At 53.6% G+C, this 20,043-nt stretch overlaps 1 protein-coding gene across 4 annotated transcripts in view; it reads right to left on the bottom strand.

Annotated features, from left to right (window-relative positions):
* The window catches only part of RGS3 (regulator of G protein signaling 3), a 117,898-nt gene that overhangs the window by 40,422 nt on the left and 57,433 nt on the right, over positions 1–20,043 (bottom strand). For 2 of the 4 annotated variants that reach the window (XM_028511497.2, XM_028511511.2), the window contains 3 exons: positions 19,556–19,599; positions 14,002–14,124; positions 2,231–9,556 (listed from right to left, as the gene is read on the bottom strand). In XM_028511497.2, coding sequence (XP_028367298.1) covers positions 9,449–9,556; positions 14,002–14,124; positions 19,556–19,599 — 275 coding nt within the window. In that variant the 3' untranslated portion in view covers positions 2,231–9,448. Of the gene's footprint in view, positions 1–2,230; positions 9,557–14,001; positions 14,125–19,555; positions 19,600–20,043 lie in introns of those variants that run through there. The other 2 variants (XM_028511490.2, XM_028511493.2) reach the window with 1 other exon arrangement.

The raw sequence follows: 20,043 nt of genomic DNA, 5'->3' as shown, positions 1-20,043 counted from the left end.
TATATGAAAAAAATTTTTTCAAAACTTTACTCGGGAAATCTTAAAAGAAGATTTGAATGAATGAGAAGACATAGTCCTACTCCTGGAAAGAAAGAGAGTATCGTACAGATCTCAATACCCTCCTTTCTGATACACATTTTTAATAAAAGTATGACCAGACTCTCAATGACATTTTTGGGAGAAGCAGGGAGGAGGCAGGGATGGAATAAAATTATACTAAATTTTACTTAAAAGGACAAATATGTGAAAATAAACATTTTTTTAATTTAAAGAAGAGTAATAAGAGGACACTTATGCTAATTTAATGTAAAATACTGAAACAAATAACTGAGAAAAACAAAAGGCATTCTGCCTCATACTACATACCAAAGTAAAGTCTATATAGACTAAAATGTTAAAATTTGGAAAATAAAACCAGGAAGTTCAAGGGAGGAACAATGACTATTATATAATCCTGAGGTGACTAACACAACACCAAAGGGAAAAATGTTATTAAAAATTTATAGATATGATATTAGTCACCAGAAAATGCAGTTCACAACCACAGTGAGAAGCTACTTCACACCTGCAGGGTGGCCGTAATTGAAATAACGGGAAGATAATAAGTGTTAGGGAGGACGTGGAGAAATCGGGACCCTCGCACACTGACGGCGGGCATGTACAATCATGCAGCCACTTCTGATAACCGTCTAGCAGCTCCTCGGACAGTTAAACCGAGTTCTCATTCGACCCTGCAACTCCATGCTTAGGTATACACCTATGAAACGAAAACGTCAGTCCACATTAAGCCTTTCACACAAACGTTCATAGCAGCCTTGTTCCTGAGAGGCAAAAGGTGGAAACAGCCCAAACTGTTCATCAGCAGGTGAATGGGTAGACACGGGGCAGTAGACCCCCGCTGTGGAATACTGTCGGGCCACAGAAAGGAGGGACACGGGCTACGACATGGATGAGCCTTGAACACACCACGTGAACGGAAAGAAGCCAGGTGCAGAAGACCCAATCCTGGGATTCTGCTGATGTAAAACAGCCACCCCTCTGGAGGCAGGAGTGGATCAGTGGCTGCATGTGGCCGGCAGAGAGGAGAGAACTGGTGGGTGGTAGCTAAGGGTGCGGTTCCCTTCAGAGATAACAAACAAACCCACTGCAGAACCGGCTGTGGCAATGGTCGCACAAGTCTGTAAACATACTCAAAAGCCCCACTGAACTGTATACTTTTAGGAGATGAATTGCATGGTATGTGAATAATAGCTCAATAAAACTGCTACCAAGACAATTTATAATTATGACTCCTTATAAATCAGAAACACCTGCAATTTTAAAATGATAAAAAAAATAAAAACCTAACACAAATATCTTAGTATACAAAGAGCTCCTGTGACTTAATGATTAAACTATAAACAGCCCAATAAAAAATGAGCCAAAAAACACTTGAGTAGGCTACTCACGTAAGAGGCCTACGTGATGCAAGTGATAAAAAGGCATGTAAATAAATATGAAACATTTCTAGTAATCCAAGAAATGAGCCTACTGAAAAATGGAACGACGCACAGTGTTGGTGAGTGCGTGAGGAAGTGGGCATTCTCTTACCCAGTGTCTCAGCTGGTTTGCAGCTCAGGGGTTTCCCACAAAGCAGACACCCTGTGCTCAAAAGGGAAAGTTGTGGGCCAAGCAGGGTGGCTGGGTCAGTCTCAAGTGTGGATTATACAGGGTCCGGCAGAAGTGACGCCTGTGCGAGTGTGACTGGTACGGTAATAATATGCATGTAATAATATAGCCTTAATTTGAACATTTCACCTACAATGTCATATGGTGTGCTTGAGTGTGATACTGTTTATTACAGAATTATACTACATGCTTATGATTTTGTAATAAAAATGGGGGCATTATTTGTGCCGGGCCCTGTACAGTGCGATATTTCTGGAGGGTCATTTGGCAACAGGTATCAGGAACCCCTGTTATGAATATGCATCCTTTGATGTGGAAATTCTACTACCAGGAATTTGCTCTAACAAAATGTTCATTCATTCAACAAATATTTGTGGAGAGTCAATCCTATTCACGGGATGCTGGAGATACCAAGGTATACCTACAAGGATTTTTTTTTTTTTAACATTAGGTTTTTGTAACAATGCATAATCGGAAACAACCTACATGTTAAACTTCTGGAGATTATTTCAATAAAGGCTGTTTCATCTACACAATGAAATACTCTGCAGGCACTAAACACGATGTTGCAGAAGAATATTTATTGACATGGAAACATGCACATACTGCATTGTTAAATGGGGAAAAAGCAAGTTAGAGAACTACGTGCACTAGTAACCCCAAACTGCAAATAAGATATATGTCTGTATAAACAACCGCCTGACGGGGACACACACCAAAATGTGGCCAGTGGTTATCTCTGGCTGTTGGGATTAAGGGTGGACTTCGTTTCCTTCTCCTGGTTCATCTGTTCTGAGTGTTTTCTTCATGATAAATGTGGGTAATTTTGCAACAACACCACAAAAACGTTAACCACGCCAGGGACAAACGCCTGCCATGCCCCGTGGGTGGAGGCCGGGAGGAAGGGGCGCAGAGAGTCCGTGCATTCACGTCTGACCCAGTGGTGACGGCCCCCTTCCCTGAGCGCCTTCTAATCCCTTTCGTCCTCACAGACCCCAGGGAGAACGGTGTCCCGTCTCATTTGACACACGCTAGGTGACCCACCAGTCATCCCACAGCTCGTGAGAGGCACAGCGGGGATTAGAACCCTGGCCTACCTGCCTGCCTGCCTTGAAGCCCAGGTCCCTGCCTCTACCTTAGCTGCCTCTGCTTGTTCCTGGGGCAGAGCTGAGCAAAGGTCCCAGGCCACTAGACCCTCTGTCCTGCACACCAGTTCTGTGTTAGCCCTGTCCTCTCTCCCTGCAGGCAGCCCAGGGGGCGACAGAAGGACAAATCAGCAAGGATGGGAACACCAGCAAAGGGAAGGTGTGGCACTGAACGGCCAGCTGGCCGAGGTCAGGGCTCAGGGCAGACCAGAGGAGGACTCTCGCCGGCTGGGCGACTCTCAGGAAGGCCGACCACATCCGGCCCCAGGAATTCCCAGGCCCTGTGTTCGCCCAGAGGCAGCACAAGAAAACCTCACCGCCTGCGGCCACCCTGCTGAAACAGCAGGAGGAAGACAGCCTGCCGTCTGCGACCTTCTCCCTAGGCTTGGTGGCTGTGGACCAGTCCTTTCCCCTCTCCCAGCCTCCGGGGCCTCCCCTTGTGCATGAGAGGGGGAGGTGAGGGAGGATAGCTCCAGGACCCACCCCAGATCTAACCTCTCTGAAGCTGCAGCACTTCCTCACAAAGGGTCTGGCAGGAAGCGGAAGGGGGTGAGGTCCCACCCAGCTCCGGGAGGGGACCCCTCCTCTTCCCCTCAGCTCCCTCTCACGGCTATTTTTAGAACCGACCACAGGGAGCGCCTCCACTAGTCCTGCCATGCTCTGACCTCCAGGTGAAACAGCAGCCTCATTCATTCCCCTCCAGCAAGAACATACCAGGCATCTCTAGACAAGCCAGCCAATTAGACAACCTCCCCTCGAGCCTTTAGCTGGGCGGTGTCTCACTACTTCCATTATAGCCCAAAGCGGTGACTTACTTCCCCTGACAACACAGCTAACAGAGACAACCAAAGCATCTAAGACGACCCACGTCCCCTCCCCCTTCTCAACCTGGCAAATTCTTCCAAAGTCGCTAAAGAGGAGCACTGGCTTGGAAGGTAGGGGGTTGGGTCCTAGTTCCAGCTCTAGGACCAACTACGTGCCCTTGACCAAGTTCTTGCCTCTCTGGGTCTTTGTTTCTATAAATCAGCTTGTTAATCAATTGATCTCGGGGGTGGGGGGGGGGGGGAGCTTTTTGGCTTCACATTCAAAGAGTCTACGGTTCCATCAAATTTTATATTTATAAAATAAATATTGTACTCAATTTGGGGTTTGTGTTGAAGAGAGGTGAAGTAATTTGTCCAAAGTCACCCAGTGAGTTACCAGAAAAATGGATTTGAACCAAGATCTTCGGAACCCAACTGGAGTTTTCTCTGAGGGCCGAGGGCTCAGTGAGAGGGAAGGGAACCACAGGAGTCGCTCCCATCGGGTGTCCTCTCCCTTGGAGGATGCACAGAAGTCAGTACAGAGTATGATGGAACCCGTGACCCTGAAGTGAACTCAGCCAGGTTGCTTAATAAACCATGTGGGGTTCCAGGCTCCGGGCTTGCAAAGCTGAGGTGCAGCAGAAAAAGCTCAGAGCCAAGAGAGTCAGGAGGCCTGAGTTCTAATCCCAGCTCTGCCACTAACTTGTTCCATGAACCCTGGGCAAGCTCACTGCCTACTTGTGAGCCTCCATTTCCTCATCTAGATTCTAGAACGTGAAGGGTATGAACTGTGTGACCCAATTCAACAATATCTCCTACAATATCCCCTAAGGACCAGGCAGTAACAAAAATAAATAAGACACAGCCTCCATGAGCTTCCAAGGAGCCCAGCCTCGCAGGGCAGACACACCGGCCTACCACGCTGTACGAAGAATGAACAAAATACTGCAGAAATGCAAAGGGGCAAGCCATGACTTCTGATGCAAGCCAGAGAAAGGCGCCTCAAGGAGGTGCCAAGCCTGGAAGGCTGGGGATTGCATCGGCAGAGACAGCAGGGGAAGGCAGGCAACGCCTGACAGAAGAAACAGCCCGAGCGCAAGCGTGCATGGGGAATTTGGAGGAGGGGAAGTAGCCCAGTGCGGCCAGGGCGCAAGCACGAAGCCGGGGTGCAGTGCCACCAGGGAGAGCCTCGAGGGCCCGGCTGAGACCTGAGCTTGACTCCGAAGACTGTGGCCTCCCTCGCTGGCCTTGAAGCAGGACTGTGGCTGCTCAGCCTCCCTTTCCCCTGTCAGTTTGGATGCTGCTTCCCACGATTGCTGGAAAACCACGGAACCGAGTGATCCAAAGCAGGTGCTCTGGGGTCCACACGCCCACTAGCTGTGTGACCTTGGGCAAGTTTCTTAACTTCTCTGGGACATGGTCTTTCTATATCCGCTGGGTAAAGTGAGAGTCAACGTGTGATGGCGATAATGAACCGCGCGAGGCTGAAGTGAGGACCGAAGAGACAATGTAGGTCAAAAGCCTGGCGCTGAGCCAGGCTCACAGTGTACCTGCTCGCCAAATTACCCCGCGTTATTATTCTACCCTTAAACCATAGATCTGGGAATAATTTGGAGGGTGGCGGCCCTACGCAGAGAAAGGCTGGAGGGAAGATAAGGTCAAGACAGGAGAGATGATAAGATTGTGCTGTCTTTGTTAAGAGCTAAAAAAAGAACAGCGAGGTGGCTGAGTCCAAGGGCAAGATGCCGAAGAAGGCAGTCTGTCCACGGCCAGATGAGCAGTAAGGAGGTGGGAGGGGACCTGGAGAGACTGGAAAACAGACGAACATTTTAGGGAAGAGTCTGCTTCTTTAGAGAGGTATCTGCCATCCAGTCCGGTTGATTCCCACTTACTAAGAGTTAAGATTTGAAGCCAGCCCATTAGCAAAATCTAGGCCCAGAACCTGGCAGTCTCTCCCACCCTCCTCAGGGCTTGGGTCGAAGGCCTCCTTCCAGACTCGGACTCAGTGTGCCTGGCCTGAACCTGAAGCCATCCCTGTGTGCCTCTGGCCAACGCCCCACTGCTGCCGGACACCCCAAGGCCGTGTCTGCTGGTCCTGTTGAATGCCAGACCCAAAGAGGACAGGGAGCGGCTCCGCAGTCCCAGTGCCCACCCCTACCCCACCCCCAGTCTATCTCCAGGAGCTCCATCTTTCTTTTCTTTCATATCAGACTTTTCCAATTTTGTGTGGAGCTACTGACCCTTTTGGCCACCCCTCAGAAACATGAGCTCTGGAAGTTTATTCTCCACTGAGTGGAGAATGTTGCATCTTAATTATTTGTCCTAAAGCATCCCATCGAGAATTCAAAGGGCCACAAGTCCTGCAAGCGGGATAGCTTCCTCCTGCCTCTTCCTGGAGATGACTGAACTCTCTCACTTTCACCCCTGAAAGGCAGACCTTGGCATTGGAAAGGGCAGTGGATTTGGTTCGAAGGCCTAGACTTAAGGGTTATAGCTTGGCCTCTTACCAACTGTGTGACCTTGGATAAATCACTGAACGTCTCTGAGCTCTAGTCCCTGTCATCCACAAAGCCAGACTGCTGGGAGGCCTGGGGCGGACAATGCCTGGGGCCCTGGGTCACCATCTCCGAAGCCCATGCTCTCACAGTGGAGAGCCCCCCTCCCATTGTGAAGCTGCACCTTCACTTCACAGGACCCCCTGGGTAACATGTGTAAGAAATGAGGATTTAGGTGGCAGAACTTATGAAAAAAACTAAAGAATTAAAAATACTAGACATACATAAATAAGCGTCATTATTTCCAACAGGTTCCAGTTCCCAAAGGGCCAAAAGCCCCAGGGCCAGCAGAGCCCCATGTGTGACTGCGTCCAGGAGAGGCCAAGAGTCTCGGAAGACCCAGAGCCCGAGACGCAAGAACGCATGAAGGCGTTCTTTGGAGGGCGTATGGGGGAACTGAAAGGACCACTTTGTATTCAAATCACACAGATGGCCTTCTCAACAATAAATGCTTGTGCTCCCATCCTCCCAGCCCCTCGGCCCAGAGACACCCAGTGGAGACAATTGGCCCGTCAGGAAAGAGACCATTGTGTGTGCTTCTCCTTGTGATTTATGCAGAGGGAGGGAGGGGCTCGGCTGTGTTTCCCGTGATTATGACTCTCAAATGCAGTTTCGATGGCTTGTCCATCTTCCTGGACGGCGGGGGTGGACAAGGGCACGGAAGAGCAGTGGCCGCGGGTCAGGTCTCATCGTCTCGAGCCCGTGGAGCCAAATTAAACGTGTCATCGATCTGAGAGGCAGAGCAGCAAGGGCCCTCTGGCTCACCACAGTCACGGCTCCTCCGGGAGCTGACGCCCGCTGCCCCAGCCGCCAGCTGGGCCGCAGACCCTGCCGTGAGCGTCTGCCCAAGTCAGCAGCTTGCTGGGGCAGGTGGGGAAAAAGCCTTGACCCCAGGGCTGGGCGCTGCATTTGGATTCTCCATCTCGCTATGCCCAGAACTCCTGTCCCCTTCACTTGTCTGGTGGACAAAGGTTGGTCACCAGGTCCCAGAGGGACAAGCTTGCTGTCTTCCCAGACAGGCGATTCTCCTTAATGTCATTTTCAAGGGAATCAAATGAAATCAAAGTGCAGCCGCAGCGCTGTCTGCGCAGACCCAGCTGCTCTGCCTCCCGGAGTGAGCCCTGCAGCCGGGTCCCGGTTGACAGGCACCACGTCTCACTGGTCCACTCGGGGCTGAGCCAACCCCCCTGTGGGGAGGGGAACCGCCTGGTCCCGGGCAGTACCTTCCACCCCTGTTAGACTGCTCAAGCCGCATGCCTCCTCTTCCCTAGACTGGCGGAGGGTGAGAGGTGGGGAACGAATTCTCCCCTGGGCCACCCTTCTTGGGGTTCGGGTGGCCACAGCAGTGCAGCAAACTCACCAGGGCACAAGACCCCTCTCTGAAGATACTTAGGAGGTCTCACAGGACACAGCGCAGCGTGTCCAGGGTCTGGAGCTTTTCTGGCCCCAGCCACCTCTCCAGCCTCTCTAACCCCCTCTCCCCACGCAAGCGACCCTGACCCTGCACATCCCACTCATACATAAGCTATGTCACCCACACCTGTGGCCTTGGGCTTCCCTCGCTCTAGGTCTCACAGTTAGGAAACAGCGTGAGACCTGCTGGGCCCTGGGCTCCAGTGGGGGTTGCAGCAGTCAGGGAGCAGGCTAATCACTGCCCCCCCGCCACCCCTCCGAGGTCTTTCTTTAGCCTTGTGGCAGGACAGTCTCCTCGAGTGCTGAGCCACACCTTGCCCTGGTCCCTGACCTTAGGAGCTCTACTGAAAGCAAACCAAATCAGTTTCCAGAGGGCTATGTTCCAGCTTCCGGTCAGACCATTCAGCACAGGATGGAGGGGCAGCACAGGCAGCCCCTGCTGAGTCTGGGGGCTGTAAACTTCCCCACCTGGGCCAGAAGAAGCACCCCCTGCCCCCAACTCCCAGAGGCGGTCCCACATCTCGGCGCTGGTCCCTACTCAGGCCGGGCCAGGAGGGGGCTCTGGAAGGAGCCTTCTGCAAGGGGGCTCTGGATGCAGTCTTCACTTGCATCCCCTGAGAGAGCAAGGGGATATGGGGGGCAGGAATGAAGAAGCAGGAAATTCTCTCTACTCACTCCAGAGCCTCTGCCACATCCCAGGGACTGGGCGTTCACATCCCCACCTCCCCAGCCACCGTGCAGGGCAGGCAGGCCATCACCACCCTTCACCCTGGAGGACTAAAGGGATCCTCTAACCCACCTCCTCACAGCTCCTTGGGCCCCTCCTGAGACTGACCTTCTAGAAATATGCCTGAAACTCTGTGACTCCCTTTCTCAAAAGCCTTCACTGGCTTGCCATTGTGTCTAGAATAAAATCAATAAAACATTAACCACCACAGCCCCGTGTGATCCAGCCCCCACCCTCCTCCCTAGGTGCCAGCCACACTGGCCTGGCCCCGTCCCTCCAGAATGCTAAGCTTCCATCTCAGGTGCTTTCTGTGGGCTGCTCCCTATGCCTGGGACAGTCTTTCCAAAGTCCTTGACTGGCTAAATCCTTTCCAGCCTGCAGGTCCCAGCTTAAAAGTTATGATCTCCATCACCCCACCCCACCACACACACACACACACACACACAGAGGGCAATCTAAGTAATATTCTCTCTTAAAGGAATCTGTTCTTTTCCTTCATGGACTATCACAGTTTGTGATCATGTGAGTGTGCGTGCGCACGCGCACGTACACACGTGTGTTGATGTCCATTTATTTCATGCAACTCCCCTTCCAGAGCTGAAATCTTGATGAGAACAGAGACCACGTCCAGCTCCTTCTCCACGGTGTCCCCAGCTCCTAGCACAGAGCCTGGGGTAAAGCAGATGCCTGTGCGTGTCTGTCTGTTGAATGGAGGAATGAATGAGTCCAGATTGGTGACTGGGGGAAGATGTCTTCGGGCTGTGGAGGGTCAGGGCACGATTCTCCACCAGGGCCAACCTCTCCCGACCTCTTCTGCTGCCCCCAAGGCAGGCGCTGGAATCACCAGAAGCCCAGATGCTATTTTGTCTTTTTCTTCCTTGTAGGGAACAAGTTTCTGAGTCTTCTCCACTCGGGACTCTCTGATGTCAGTCCGCACGTGCCCACAGGGCCTCTCGCACCACTGCGGTCCTTCTGATCCAGTCCACACACACCCGTGGGGCCGCTCCCTTCAGATGATCCTAGGCCCATCATGTTGGTCCTCAGTTTTGGGTCCAGTTGAGGTGAGGTTACTGTGTGGTAGGGGATGCCCAAGAAAGGGTTAAGTTGCCAGAAGCAGAGTCCCGCCCTTGGGTTTGCTCAGCCAATCAGAGTCTGTCCTGGTGAGGTAAAGCTTCTATCCTGGGTAGCATTGGTTGAGTTGGCCGGCCCCATCTCCTGCTGGAGAGAGCCATAAGGGTGGAGTTTCTGTGGAACCAGACAGAACTGGAATTAGCTTGCTGTCTACTCAGGCCTGGGCGGCCAGACTCCAGGACCTGCCCATGCTCCTTTCTAAGGTGCTCAGAAAGACTCTGGCATCTCCGGGGCCCCGTCTAGCTGCCCAGTAGAGATGACCAGGTGGCAAGCACTTCAGCATCACATCTGGGAAAAAGTCTTAGAACCCGAGCAGAGCCTCAGTTGCCCTGCCGGGGCCCTGGAATACGGCAGTTCGTACAGGAAGTGACATGGAGCAGTTGTCACGTGTGCTCAGAGCAGCAGCATTCAGCTTCGATTAGCAAGGCCACTGGATGACTCTTCCTACTTAGACATAACTGTAATAATAATAATTCACAGAGCTCTTCTTGCGTGCCACTTTGCAAGCATCTGACATGAGTCTAATTCTCACAAGACCCCTATCCATCCATGTACCTCACTGATGAAAAGGCTGAGTCTCAGAGTGGCTCGGTGCCTCGCCCCAGGTCAGAGTGGTAAGTGTTTCTATATCCCATATCACTTGCTACGTTAGTTTTGAAGGATCTGTTGGCGTATCTGTCTCCACCGCTGGACTGTGATCTCCCGAGGAAAGAGTGACGGATTCGTCCGTGCATTGCCATCATCGAGCCCCGGGCACGCCCTGAGAACAGGGTAGTACATGCTGTACCGCACCCCATTCTCATCCCTGCTGGCTCGGGCAGGAGCCCACTCTCCTCAGAGGCTCCCTGTGGCCCTGACCAATGCCATGCACAAGGAGGACAACACAGAGCAGCCAGGCCCCCACGGGGTGCTCTTAGGACCCATCAGGCACAGCTTTTAAAGCTCACATTGCCACTCTGGTGCCCTTGTCACATCTGGTTAATGAAAGGAGCATTCCGTAAGGATAGGAATCAGGTTTTCTTCATCTGTGTGACCCCAAAGGACCTAAACTAGTGTCTGACAGAGCAGGCATCTATTATGTATAATTGATCGAATAACCAAAGTAATATGTATCTGCCTGTCCCTACTAGCTAAGAACCTCAATGGCCACAGGTAAGACCACCTGTAATTTAGTCTAGATGAGATGCATTGCAGCTGCCCCATGCAGGGAGTTCAGTAAAACTTATCCCAGGCAGAAGAAAGTAGGTTTCCTGCAGTGATAGATAATGAAGCAAGAGAAGGGACAGATAATGAGGAAGAAGGGAGTGGGGAGCCAAAGACAGAGGCTGGGAGAGCAGAGGGAGTGGGCCATTTATTTCTGCAAAGGCGGAGAGCATGCAGGCCAGCTCCGAGCAGCCTCCTGCCTACCGCGGTCAGCTAAGAGTCAGCAAGAAAAAGGCAATGGATTCCTTGGAGAAGGGATGCGGTCCGCCTTCTGTCCGCCTCATCGGGTTCACCCTGCCATAGCTGGGACCCTCCACCCTGCAACCCACAGGTCACAGGCACCTTAATGACAGCACAGCAAGCCTGTGCCTGCCTCTTCCCGCCCCAGGAGGGTAGCAAACTTAGCCCTTAAGACAGCAGGTTTCACAGGCAGTCAGTTATGCAGATGTCTCAGAACAGGGTTTCCTGACAGAGACCAATGACCCCAGGTCCTCAGCTTGCGTGATAATTGCAAAGCTTGAAGAGCTGGAAAGAACCACCAGGCCAATGCCCAGAGGGGACCACTGAGGGCACCGAGGGAAGTGGTTGCCAAAGGTCACGCAGCAGGTACTGGCACAAATGCCTCTCTACCCTCCTTGGAACCCATCTTGCTCCAGTGCCTTCGTCCTTCCCAAAAAGCACTTCCTGTTTGTTCAAGGCATATCAGATTGACTATGTTCTGCAAATTTGGGGGAAAGTTTGCACTCCTGGAAATGTTTGAAGAATCCCCACTCAAAGGTGTCAGCAAACACTGTTGAAAGGAACGGGGTTGGAAAGGAATGGGGCAGCACAGGAGTTTGGGGAGGTGCCTTGCTGACCCCTCTTTCCCCAGAGAAACACTAGAGGTGGCGGGGGGGCACCCAGGGAGTGGCTTAGGCAGTGGTTTCCGTTGGACAGCCAAGGCAGAGGATCCAGAAAGAGCAAAGAACAGACGTTAAAAAAGGCCTGCTAATCAGTCTGGACAAGTTGACTGAAAATGGCTCTTTTTGCTTAAAAAGCAAGAAGCTGGTGTCCGAGCTCTGCTTGGCCTCCCCGCTTCTCTCTTCCCTGGAGGACAGCACCCTAGTGGAGAGGCTGTGGCGCAGGCCTTGGCAAGGAGGTTCACAGTCACCTCTGAGGCTGCCCAGACCTGACAGAGCTGAGCGCAGGTGGACGGGACGACCTGCGGCTGGCTGGACAGCCACCTGGGCCGAGTCGTTAGGGCTGCTAAGACACTCCTGCAGCTCTGGGGGGCTGGAGAAAACCACATCCACCCAACTTCTCTCAGGGAGCACTCTATAAGTGATCGGAAGGAATAAGCTGCCAACAAACTCTCTAAGTGTGCATGCTGGGAGTGCGTAAAGATGGGCAGCGAAACCCCCAAAGATCCTGATGAATAAAAGACGATAACATAACTGCCTTCTAAGGAGGGTGGGCCAAGTGGGGTGTGCAAGCCCGGGGCCGGGCCCGGGTCTCCGGGGAGGAGGCAATTCTGAGACCCTCCCAGCGGTCAGCCTCTCCTTTACCTTTCTCCTCCTGCCCAGCATACAACATCTCCATTAAATGTTTAAAGAGTTTTAATTTGAAGAGGCATCCATAATCTGAAGAGGTTGCCTGCCCAGGATATACGTATCCTGGTACGGCCCAGAGGCCCAGCCTCAAGTCCTGGGGCCCTTCCAGGACCAGTCAGCCAAGCCCGCAGCCTTGCAGGGACCAGAGCCTGTCTCAGAAACCCGGCCTACCTTTAGTCAACTGACGATGGCGAGGTTCCCTGAGGTACTGAGAAGGCCGTTGCCAACACCCTCCAAACCCAAGAGCTCTGGAGCTGGAGCAGAAAGAACTCTTTCCCGCACATTGGAAGGAGCTAAGCCCAAGACGGAGAAAGCTGAGGGACACAGGCTCAGCCATGTGACATCCCTGGCACTGCCCCAGTGAAAAGGGAGTGGCCTGGCTTCTGACTGTAACCAACTCAGGATGGAGAGCACAAGGCAGCCCACAGCCTCCGCAGGTCTCTATTCAGTAAGAGAAACTGACAATAGGAAGCAGCCAGTGTGGCAACAAGCAGCCTTGATGGAGGTGGGGATGGTGCACTGCCCACAGGTACTAAGCGCCTACTGCATACCAAGCACTGTGCTATGAACTGTATATGCGCCATCCCATTCAATTCTCAAGACAACGCTTTGAGACAGAACGACTGTCCCCAGATGAGGATAGCAAAGCTCCAGATTAGCATAGTGACTTGCCCAAGGTCACTGCCAGTCAGCGGCATAGTGCGACTCCAAAGTCCATGCTCTTCCCACAGCACTCCCTCAGCAAAGTTATTCTTGCCCCTTGGCTGGTGTGAAACAAAATGACATCAGGTCTGCGATTCTATAATTCTCAGATGCTTACTCCCTTAGGGGGTAGCTGGGGATCAGCCGTGCACCACCACCCAGACGCCTTCCTCTTCCCCACTTCCTGCCCTCCACAGACCCCACTACCCTTCCATATGCCTGCTGCCCGGGGGCATGATGGACTTAAAGGCATCAGGAAGGAGCAACAGGGCCAGCAAGATTACAGGCTGCTACTCACTTTCATTTATCATCCTCTCCGCCCATCCAGCGGACCGACCACCTGGGCTCCTTTTGCAGCCAACCAGACCAAATCCCAAACAGCCAACAATTTCAGCTAGTAAAGGGACCTGAGCGGCTCAGAAATGGGGAAATACAACTGTGCCTTGTAGCTGGCCTCTGGGGGACAAGGGTCCGGCTCCCATCCCATCCCTCCATAGGCACAGAGCCCGCTGAGGGGGCCTGTTCCAGGTCCGCCTCAGATGGCAGTCTCTAATCTTCCCTGATACGCCAGCCAGGCAGCCCCCAGGCCCCAGCAAACCCCACTCAGCTCCAGCGGGCTGTGACCTGCACTGAATTATCAGAATAGCTTCTGCTACAAATATCTCCTCCCAGTTACATCTGCCTTGGGCCAGTGTCAAACACCAGTGTGCTGCCCCTGGCACAACCCACCCAGTGGCACAGGGGGACCACACGCCTGGTGGCACAGGGAGGCCGGCCCAAATTAGACCCTGCCATGGGCAAACCAAAGAACAGAGCTGAGAATTGATGGGTCAGGCTCAGCTTGGCTGTGTCGCTCTGCCCGAGCAATACGAAACCCACTCAAAGGACCCAGTGCAGTGCCAACGGGGAGAGACATTCAAGCGCAGCCCTCCTTGCCAAGAGCTTGTTGTCCAGATCCAAGTCCTGAGCTCAGACTGGTCCCAAGCTCAACTCGGAGGCTCAAGGGCCCAGGCCACTGAGGGGAAGCCAGGTGGCCGGGGCTGCAGCCGCGGACAAGACCCTTACCTTGCTCTGTGGGGGCGAGGCCGCCAGCTGTTGCTGCTTCGAGATGTTCTCCGACAAGCACCAGCACACTCTCTTCTTCTGCTCCTGCGAGTGCGCTTCCAAAGTGAATAAGCACTCTGCCTTCTGACGTCAGGGAAAATAGAGAAAGAGATGGTCAGGGCTGCTCCCTGGTTCTGGGGGCTCCCAAGCCCCAGCCCATCCCTGGGCTCCGGAGGGCGAGGCTGCAGCAGGGAGGGGAGTGCCCACTAAAAGCCACAAATGCACACTAATCCCTGGTGACATCGAGGCAGCCAGAGGAGCAGGGAAGCTGGGTCGGGGGCCAGCGGGAGAGCCGTGTGCCTACAGGTTGGGGGAAGGGTAGCCGGTGGTGGTTCTCCGCACAGTGGAGGTCTGTGGAGAGCCTCAGAACAGAAGTGGTGAGGTCACCCCCAGGGCTAGGCAGCACAAAGCGGCAGCTGGGAGAGCACGTGGGGAGCCCAGAGGGCCAAGGTCTCTGCCTTGCTGATGCGCTGTGGAGCCAGCAGCCCCCTCCGCACCTCCCAGGACTCCCTCCCCCACCCAGGGCACACTCATCTGATCACCAGGCCACGGTTAGAGGGACGGACATACCGACAGAGGCCTTTGGAAAGTCTTTGGCAGGCACAGCCCTGTGGCCCTCCCAGCCCCACTACTGCCTGCACATGAGCGGAGTCTGACCCATGGCCGCTCAGCCCCACTGAGCGCAACAGCCTCTGGCACTGCGGTCATTTAAATCCCACTTTGCTGTTTAACCTTGTTAAGCGCTGCAGCCTTGTCTGCCCAACTAGACCAGGAACTCCTTCTTGGGAGGCCTTTTTCATCCAGACCCAGCACGGTGCTTGGCAAGTAATGGCTCGGTAAGCTCTGGCTCCCTGGAGGGACTCCGGGGATGAGGCTGAAGCCAGGCCAGCTTCGTGGGGATCCAGGGAGTGGGCTCTGAAGCCGTGAGAATGCACTGGGCGGGGAGGGGCGGTACAGCATGCCCAGCGCTATCATCCGCTACAGCACACTCTGATCAGGGGATCGGGAGCTCTTTCTGACTCCGCTGGAATTTGATTATAACCGCGCAGGGCTGCGATTAGATGAACTCAGCCAGGGAGCTAGGGGCAGGCGCTGGATGGCTTGAAACAGAGAAGGCAGTGTTTGCATGCAGTCCTGCCTTGCACAGGCCCGATCTGAACCCCAGCTTGTCCACTTCCTAGCTGGTGTCCTCAGAAACATCTACAACGTGGGAATGATGATGCTATCACCCGTGTCTCAGAGCCACTGCGGAGGCAAGCGATGAAGGCCATCTCAGGCCTCAACAAAGAGCAGCTACTGCTGTTTTTACTCAGTACTTCATTCATTTTATACACACTTACTGAGCACCTGCTGTGTGTCAGGGACTGTACTAGTCCCTGGGGCAGAGGGAGAAATAAGAGACATAGCTCTTGGCCTCAGTTGGGGGACAGACAATAAGCCAATAAACCATTAAACAATATAATTATAAATTGTGAAAAGGCCACAAAGGGAGACATTGCTACTTGAGCCTGGTGGCCAGAGAAGGCGTCTCGGCAGCGCTCGGCCGGTCTTGAGCAGTAAGGAGCCAGCAAAGACAATGCTTGAGAGAAACTCTTCTCAGCAGAAGGAACAGCGAATGCAAAGGCTCTTGGGCTGGGTGGCTCTCGGCGTCACCTAACAGCATCTGGGAACATTCTCTACCACGCCACCCAACGCAACCCTAGAGAGGCCTCCCTGCAGGGCGGGGCACCTCCCATGCTAAGTGTGCCCTGGGTACAGCCGTTCCTCCCCTGCTGAAAGTGCTCAGAAGCCGATCTTCCTAGAAACACTGAGTAGAGAGGGAAGAAAGCCCTGCCCCAGGGCTTCTGAGAATTGGGTGGCTAGGTGAGGCAATCCTATCACTTAACAACAGGTTTCCTCCACTTCCCAGAACCCCCAGCCCACTACAGGGTAGGGCACACCCAGCAAAAGACCCCAGGACCCCCCAGAGAGAAGTCAGCTGGGGCAGGACACAAGGAGCAGAGCCTTTGCTCCCAGTCTCACTGTGCTCTCCCCGCCAGGGGAGGGGTGAGGGAGGGGCTCTGGGCCCCTCCAGCTTGGAAAAGGCCATCCCCCCACAAAGCTGGCAGGGTTCTGCCTCTACCTTGCTGTTTGGTTTTTGGCAAATGCCTTAATTTCTCTGAGCCCCAAATCCTCTTCTCTTTCAGTTCTAAAGCAGGAAGTCTGCCATAATAACAATTCCTTTGATCAAATTATCAATTTAAAAAAGGCACTTTCCCATCCATGTTCTCAGGAGAAGTTTCTAATCTTAAGGACCTAAGCCCAGGCCTGGCCTGGTGGCTAGCTGTCTTAGATGGTGTGCATTATTAGGACGACCAGCTCAAGACCCACCCTGGGGTGCTGCCTAGAGCTCTGAGGCTGCCCGGGCCAGGAGAGACAGCACAGAGCCAGCTGCTCAGGGGGGCTGAATGCCCATCTGCCTGAGTCTGTCTAATGGGGCCCCAGGGCCGTCCTGGCTGCCCCTGCAGGGGGACCGTCTCTCCTAGCCCACTGTGTGATCCAGCCCATCAGCTGCAGGCTGATACACACCCGGCCCTCAGTACCAGGCTCTGGGGCCCAGGGGGCCAGCTACCTGAAGGCATTCTCACTGAAGGCAGGGCTCCGAGGCTGCAGGGTGGTTAGCAAAGCACAGACCTGCTCTCCAGGTACAGCAGGGGCGGGCCCAGACCTCTCCATGCAAACATGAGCACCCCCAAATCCAACCAGAAACCCAGCTCCTCCTGGCCTCTTTAAAACCCCCATCTCGCCTCACCTCCTTGTCCTGCAAGGAACATTATCTTTGTAAAAACTAAAACCCCTCCTTGCGCTAGTTTACATTTGTTCGCTTGCTTTGACAAACGTTCTCCCAATGGCCCCACGACATGGGGAGGAAGGAAAGGCACTAGTTTTTCATTGAGAAAACAGAGATTCAGAGCGGCTATGCTGGTGGCTCCAGGAGGTCCCAGGAGGGGAGACACTCCGAGTCAAGTCCGACTCTGTCCCCTCCAGAGCCCGGGATCTTGTCACGTTTGTGTAGCTGCATGCCTGCATTACAAAGAACGTGGGATCGTCCTCTTAGCTTTCTTTTTAAAAGATCAATAAGTCATTGCCGACGTCTGTAATGGAGAGGAGATGATTGTGAGACGCTCTCCCCTCGCTACGGAAGCTGACAAAACAACAATGACCCCTCGTTGTTAACCTCATCGTGTGCCAGGCTCGGAGCTGAGTGAGTGCCTTGGACACAGCATCTTATTGAATCTCATTTAATCATCACAACGACCTCGCAAAACAGGCCTCCTCGGCCTCGTTTCAGAGATGAGTAAGTGACATGCCTGGGTCACTCAGGAAACGGCAGAACCGAGATCCAAGTCTAGGTCTTCCTAACCCCGAGGCGCAGGCTGAAGTGCATGGAACCAGCGCTCATCAGAGAACGGTCCCTGGCCCACGTGCGGTCCCATCAGACACAGTGCCCCTGGTGCTCCGAAGCCAGCAGTGGGCTGCATCTGCCCCATGGGTTGGCAGGAGCCGAGGGACCCCTGTCCAGGGGAATAGAGGCCCCCAGGCCAAGGACTGCTTAGGGGAACCCCACCCGGGACCTGCTGCTGGGGAACAAACAGAGCAGAACAGGGTGACTCGGGGCTTTCTCAATGCAGTGGGAAACTCTCTCCAAATCCTGACTCTGTTGCCTGGGTGTCTTCTCCCGGTACCGCCTGCCTGTTAGGCAGTGAAGAGAAACCACTTGTTGGAAGTTCCATCCAAGAGGTGAGTTCGGGGTTTTCCGTGCGCTCCAAAACCACCGTCAGGCCCGTCCCGGGCCACAGAGCAAGCAGGCATCTGGTCTCCTTCATTACAGGCATGCCTCTCATAAACAGCAGCCCATTAAGAGAAAAGAAAGGCTTCTGACTGCCTGTGAACTTTAATCCCCCAGCCCCTTGGGGTCAGATCACCTGGCACTTAGCTGAAATAAAAGGCCCCAGATCAATATCCATCCCTTCATCAGCCTCGGGGAGGCTGGGAGGTCTCCGTTCCCAGGAAACGAATGAGCAGAAGTGCTTTTCTCTGGGAAAAGCAAACGCAGCTTGGCAGGAAGCTCTCTTGGCATGAAAGAACCTGCGGCTTCACGTTGCACCCTGCCAGAGAGAATCGGAATCCGGAGTAGCAAGGGTGGAGGGGCAAATGCTCTGGCTGCTCCCAGCCCGGCTCACAGCTTCCAGGCTGCTCCCTGGGCTCCGCAGAAGTGAACACTCGGACTACACCCTCTCGCCCTGAAGTGCCTCCGCCAGCCACTCCCAGAGCCCGGTGGGATGTGCCGACACGGGGGAGGGTATCCATGTCTTCTGGGCCCTTGGGTTGCCATTCCAGGCAGCCAGGGTCCCCAGTTCAGCTCGGACAATGTGCTCAGCCCTCTGCAGCTCTCTGCTCTCCCCTGAAGCTGACTTGTCAAATTGTCTTCTCTCCAGAAGTCTGTTCCGGCGGACTCTCTCAAAGGCCTGCACTTCCTATCTTAGCCAGGAACTGAAGGAATGTTTTTCAATCACAAATGACATACCCATTCTTTCTCAAAAGGGTGTACTCCTCTAGGGCAGCTAGTGGAGACCATGCCCCACCCACAGGGTGTGGCCAGTGTAGACTTTCCCACAAGTCAGACAGGTTCCCAGGACTATTGGGTGGGATAGACTTAAGTAGAAGCAGAGGACAACAATGGGTCTAATGAGCCCGAGCTTGGGACAGAGAGCTCCCCTGCTCACATTAGCAGACACGCAGGTTGGGAACAAAAAATTCGCTAAAAATCTAAATGAATTTGATGGCTCAGGAGCTCAGCATTTTCGTTACCAAGAACCTCTGATTAAACACCTGGCTTAATGATATTTTATCTCCCAAACCATGTCAAGCAATAAGCTGTTTGCCCAGTTTTGCTCGGCAAAGGCATGGCGCTGCCCATCCAAGCTCCTGATCAGACAGAGATGACCAGGAATGCCAATCACACTTCGCAGGCGTCATTCCAGCCCAAAGTACTGACACTTGGCGCATCCTTTAGCCAGTGTTATCTGGACCAGGTAAAGATACAATTACCTCCAGGCTACTTTAAATACTGACAAGGCCCTTAGGAGGGGTCCTGGGTGGTACTTTCTAGAAAAAGAGGAAGGGAGAGGCAGGCCCAGAAGGAGGGCGATCCCAGAGGAAGGGCTCCCAAGTGAAGAGGGTGAGGCACAGCCGTCAGGCCACACCCTCACCGTGGCCCGGCCCTGCAAGTGCTGCAGACCAGGCGGTCCTGAGCAGGAGGTCACAGAGTCCTCTGCTCTTCCACACGAAGGGAAGAGACACAGGGCTGTTTCATATTCTGCAGGGCAGGAAACTGCCACACTGAGCCTGCCCAGGGCCACTGCACGAGGGGGGATAGAGGTGGCATCAGAACCCCGGACGAGAACCCATCCCAACATCTCCCCTCAAGCACCAGGTCACAGGTGTCTCCTCAAATTCAGAGAGAAGGACTCACCTCTGCTAGATACAGCACACAGAATTTCAGGTCTTCGGAAGAACCTTTGGGAACGAAAAGTAAGACTTGCATTAGAATTGGCTACAGAGCCTCAGCAGTTTGCTCTCGCACAGCCAGCTGTCCCACCCAGAGGGCTGTGTGTGGGGCTTCCTGGAAAGAGAGAAAGAAGCAGGCATGGGAGACAGGGAAACCTCTGGAGGAAATGCCATGAACCGCTAACCAGACAGCGGCGCAGTGGCAAGGCCTTTGCCTGAAGGTCCGCCTGACTCAGAGAAGGCTGAGGTCACACCCCCATAAGAGGCGGCCTGGTCAGGGAGCTGCCACCCATCCCAGGAGGCCTCTCCCTCCCACACTCTCTGCGATGAGGGACATGGAGGCAGCACACATTTGGGTTTTCCTTTCAACACTCCAAATGTCTCTGCCATTTTGAAATTCAACAAGGAGCCACTGAGTCACGGAGTGGTCCTTGTTTTCCCGAAAGGAATTCG

Source organism: Phyllostomus discolor, chromosome 3 (genome assembly GCF_004126475.2).
Source record: "Phyllostomus discolor isolate MPI-MPIP mPhyDis1 chromosome 3, mPhyDis1.pri.v3, whole genome shotgun sequence".
NCBI lineage: Eukaryota > Metazoa > Chordata > Mammalia > Chiroptera > Phyllostomidae > Phyllostomus > Phyllostomus discolor.
Note: the sequence above shows the minus strand (reverse complement) of the source record. Positions and strands in the feature narration are given on the sequence as shown.